This window comes from Amblyraja radiata, chromosome 29 (assembly GCF_010909765.2).
Source record: "Amblyraja radiata isolate CabotCenter1 chromosome 29, sAmbRad1.1.pri, whole genome shotgun sequence".
In the NCBI taxonomy this organism is placed as follows: Eukaryota; Metazoa; Chordata; class Chondrichthyes; order Rajiformes; family Rajidae; genus Amblyraja; species Amblyraja radiata.
This window is the reverse complement of record NC_045984.1, coordinates 29,255,257-29,260,256: the sequence shown is the minus strand read 5'-3', so window position 1 is coordinate 29,260,256 and position 5,000 is coordinate 29,255,257. Positions and strand designations below refer to the sequence as shown.

Genomic DNA, 5,000 nt, shown 5'->3' with positions numbered 1-5,000 from the left:
GTTTGTTTGTCTTTTTGCACAAAGTCCGCGAGCATTGCCACTTTTCATTTCACTGCACATCTCGCATGTGTATGTGAAGAATTAACTTGACTTGACTTTAATTCTGAGGCTCTGACTATGAGTGGGATCTCACTCATCATGTTGCCTTCATTTCCACAGTGACTGTTCTTTGAAAGTGATTCATCAAGTGTGGGACTTTGCGTCAGACTTGGACAAGATTACACGTTGCTGTGCTGCCCTTTATTTGCCCTGCCTGTCTCTAAACTTTAAGGAAGTTCCTTTTAATAGCATGTTGTGATCTGCAGCTCGCTACCTGGAAGCAGATTCAACGGGGAAATATTCGAAAGGGATTGGAAGAATAATTGAAGGGCGGTTTTTTTTTTTGCACGGAGCTTGACTTAATTAGAGAGGATGAAGGAGCAGTCACTGTCTCAGGGCAGTGCCCATTCTGAGTTTAGATTAGAGGCGCAGCGTGGAAACAGGCCGTTCGGCCCACCGAGCCCGTGCCGACAAACGCGGTAGAGTCGCTGCCTGACAGCGCCTGCAGCGCCGGAGACCCGGGTTCAATTCCAACTACGGGTGCTGTCTGTGTGGAGTTTGTACATTCTCCCCGCGACCTGCGTGGGTTTTCTCCGAGATCTTCGGTTTCCTCCCACACTCCCAAGACCTACAGGTTTGTAGGTTAATTGGCTGGGTAAATGTAAAAATTGTCCCTAGTGGGTGTTAGTGCGCGGGGATCGCTGTTCGGCGCGGACTTAGTGGGCCGAAAGGCCTGTTTCCGCGCTGTATCTCTAAACTAAATTAAATGCTCACCCCGTACCCTGTACAACACACTAGGGGCAATTGGTGAGACCACTTTAGAGATTTAGATTTAGACTTTAGAGATACAGCGTGGAAACAGGCTCTTTGGCCCACGGAGTCCCGTGCCGACTAGCCCTCACCCCGTAGCCAATCCTGTACACCGGGGGCGATTTACAAAATCCAACCAACCTACAAACCTGCACGTCTTTGGAGTGTGGGCGGAAACCGGAGCACCCGGAGGAAACCCACGCAGGTGACGGGGAGAATGTATAAACTCCGTACCGCCAGAACCTGTAGTCAGGATCGAACCCGGGTCTCTAGCGCTGTGAGGCAGCAGCTCTACCCGCTGCGCCACCGGGCCACCCTCTTCTGCTGCGTCTTTGCATTCTCTCTCGCTCTTGCTGCCTGCTCTGGGCCCCTCTACCTCTGTCTCTTATTTCCAATCTCTGCACCCAATACATATCCCCTTGACCCATTGAAACGTACAGTAGGGACACCATCACCATTGATCACCGGTCCGCACTAGCTCTGCACACTAGGGGCCAATTACTAGAAGGCCAATTCTAACCCACAAACCTGCATGATTTTGGGATGTTCTGGTAAAAAGGAATAGGTGATGTTTTGGGTTGAGATGCTGCCTGAGTTACTCCAGCATTTGGTGTCTTATCTTTGGTGCAAACCAGCGCCTGCAGTTCCTTCCTGCATCGTTCTGGTAAACCTCTTCTGCACCCTCTCCAAAACCTCCACATCCTCCCTGTAACGGGGGCTGGGGGGAGGGGGGGGGGGGGGGGAGGGGCAGAACTCCACGTAATACTACAAATGCAGCAGCACCAAAGTCTCATGGTCAACTAGGGACTCGTTCCCGCCATCCTGGCATCTCAGCCGCTCCTCCAGCTTTTCCTGCTCTCCAGGTTTGGCCTCAACGAGGTGTGGGTGAGGAGGCCGCAGCTGAGAGGAGACGTAAGCAAGGACACAAATAGAGAAGTGAGACAATTGTGCAAATGGGGGAGTGTTCACATTAAACTCACACTTCATCTGAGATCACCCCCATCTTGCGGGCCAGTCATGGGTGTTGTTCGATGTGTTATAACCCCAGCTCCGTGGACCTTGTCCATCACGGCTCCTGCTCCAGACGCCCTTGTGTTGTCCACGTGGACAATCTGGATGCGGCAGGGAGCGGTTTAATTTACCGCCACTGATATCCACGGGTTCCCCTCCTCGAGTTCCGCAGCCCAGTCCATCGCGCAAACCGACCCCCTCTCCATCGACTCCATCGACACTTCACGCTGCCTCGGCAAGGCCAGCAGAATAATCAAGGACCGATCTCACACTTGTCACTTCCTCTTCTCCCCCCCCCCCCATCGGCAGAAGTGTGAAAATGCACAGGCAACTGAATCCTACCACCAACTAGACAGCGGTCCTGAACTACCATCTACCTCATTGGAGACAGCTCGGAATATCTTTAATCAGGCCGTATCATAAAATAAACATTATATCCTTTATCCTGTATCTGTACCTTATCCTGTATCAACGCTGCCACAGCCAGACATAAAAACTGTTTTTATCCACGAGTAGTTGCCCTACTCAACAGCCAAAAATCTGTAGCCTCCCTTTGATCTGGTATTTTGTTGGTTCACATGCTTGATCAATGGTGTTTGATCATTAATGTTTTATTATTAATATTTAGTGTTTTCTGAGTCATTCGGCACTGTACGTCGTGTTGTTAACTTGTGGGCGGAGCACCAAGGCAAATTCCTTGTATGTGAATACGTGGCCAATAAACCTACTTACTTACACTGTGGACGGCTTGATTGTAATCATGTATAGTCTTTCCGCTGATGGGATATCACTCACTCAAACAGCGCTCCTTATCTGGATGGGTTTTGCGAAGCAATTTAATAATTTGCTGGTCATGGAAACATATATCGTATATAATATTATCTATAACGTAGCATACATCCACTCTCCCATCAGGGAAAAGGAATAGAAGTGTGAAAACGCACACCTCCAGATTCAGAGACCGTTTCTTCCAGGCTGTTATCAGGCAATTGAATTGTCCTACCATAACCAGCAGTGGCTAAACTACTGTTTAAGAGAGAACTGCAGATGCTGGAACAATCGAAGGTAGACGAAAATGCTGGAGAAATTCAGCGGGTGAGACAGCGTCTACAGAGAGAAAGAATAGGCGACCTTTCGGGTCAAGGCCCTTCTTCAGACAGACTGGGAATTGTTTTCCGGATCGTATCTCCGGTCGCTCTGCGGCCTACCATCGATGGAGCTGGAGGCCTTCTTGGACTGACTTTGAGCCCCACCCTGGGGCGTGAACCTAACATTGGAGTCGATCCCTTGCCTGGGATCGCTCCATCTGCGGCCTGTGGACTTTACACCGAGAGCTGGCATTCTCGGGAGAGGCTAGTCAGGAGCTTGGCGTACGATCGCCAGGTGCGGGGGAGCTGACGCCCCCCCGATGAAGGAGCTGATCGCCCCAATGCGGGGGGCCCAAAACGCCCCCGGCTACGGGAGTCAAGATCGTTCCGTCAACGGAGGGCCCGTTTTTTTTTTTTCTCCTTCCATCACAGTGAGGAATGTGGAGGAGTCACTGTGGTGGATGTTTATGTTAAAATGTATTTTGTCTGTTCCGTTGCTTTTTATTTGTATGACTGACTTGGCGAATGAAATTCCTCGTATGTCGCAAATCATTCTTGGCTAATAAAGTATTGGTGTGATATTGTGACTATTCCTCTGCTTTGTTTTGACAGGCCTTTGGAAATGCAAAGACAGCTCACAACAACAACTCCAGCAGGTTCGGCAAGTTCATCCAAGTCAACTACTTGGAAAACGGACTTGTCCGAGGGTAAGTGCGACCTTCAGTGGGTCAGTTTAGAGATACAGCGCGGACGCAGGCCCTTTGGCCCACCGAGTCCATGCCGACCAGCGATCACCCGTGCACCGGCCATGATCACATTGAATGGCAGTGCTGGCTCAAAGGGCCGAATGGCCTGCTCCTGCACCTAATGTGTATTGTCCATCCCACACACTAGGGACAATTTACATTTATACCAAACAAGTTAACCTCAATCCTGCACGTCTTTGTAGTGTGGGAGGAAACCAGAGCACCTGGAGAAAACCCATGTGGTCACAGGGAGAATGTACAAACTCTGTACAGACAGCACCTGTGGTCGGGATTGAACCCAGGTCTCTAGCGCTGTGAGGCAGCAAATCTACCGCCTCGCCGTGTTATTGAGAGATGGTCATTGGCAGGACCACGACCAGAGGGAAAGCCCCTTCAGGGAAGATTCACTTCCCAGGAAAGTTTCAACCTCACAACCAAATCTTCTCTCTCCACCCTCATTCTCCTCCCACTGCCTCGAACTTCCCTTTGCTTCATTTCCCTAGCCTTGCGGTTCTGCTTGCTCGGCCTCGTTGAGTCTAGAGTGTGGAAACAGGCCCTTCGGCCCAACTTGTCCACACTGACCAGCATACCCCATCTACACTAGTCCCACCTGCCTCTCTCCTCTCTCCACAACCATCCTTTGCTCCCCAACGCTGCCTGCAGGTTCTCAACCCCCCCATCCCCCCCCCCCCCCACCGCCCCCCCCCCCCCCCCCACTCTCCCCCTCATGTTCCCATTCTCTCCAACACACGTTGCACTGAATTGAATGTTATAGAGCGATACGGCATGGAAACAGGCCCTTCGGCCCAACTTTCCCATGCCGGCCAACATGTCCCTGCTACACTCGTCCCACCTGCCCACATTTGCCCCATATCCCTATAATCCTGTACAAATGTTTCTTAAACATTGTGACAGTCCCTGCCTCAACTACCTCCTCCGGCAGCTTATTCCATACACCCACCACCCTTTGTGCGGAAAAAGTTACCGCTCAGATTCCTATTAAATCTTTTTCCGCTCCCCATAAACCCATGTCCTTTGGTTCTCGATTCCCCTTACTCTGGGCAAGAGACTCAGGAGAACGTACAAACTCCGTACAGACAGCACCCGTGGTCAGGATTGAACCCGGGGTCTCTGGCGCTGTGAGGTAGCGACTCTACCGCATGACACCGTGCCGCCCAGCATTATTGTAGTTTTACTCATGTTGCCTTTGCCCTTCCTGTGCTGTTCCTTCATCTCTCCCCCACCTCTCCCCAACCTCTCCCCCACCTCTCCTCCACCTCTCTCCCCCATCTCTCCCCCACCTCTC

General features: G+C 51.2%; 1 protein-coding gene across 7 annotated transcripts in view; it reads left to right on the top strand.

Annotated features, from left to right (window-relative positions):
- Positions 1–5,000, top strand: part of myo9b (myosin IXB) — a 126,839-nt gene that overhangs the window by 45,543 nt on the left and 76,296 nt on the right. For all 7 annotated transcript variants that reach the window (XM_033047082.1, XM_033047084.1, XM_033047079.1 and 4 more), the window contains exon 3: positions 3,561–3,655. In XM_033047082.1, coding sequence (XP_032902973.1) covers positions 3,561–3,655 — 95 coding nt within the window. The remainder of the gene's footprint in view (positions 1–3,560; positions 3,656–5,000) is intronic.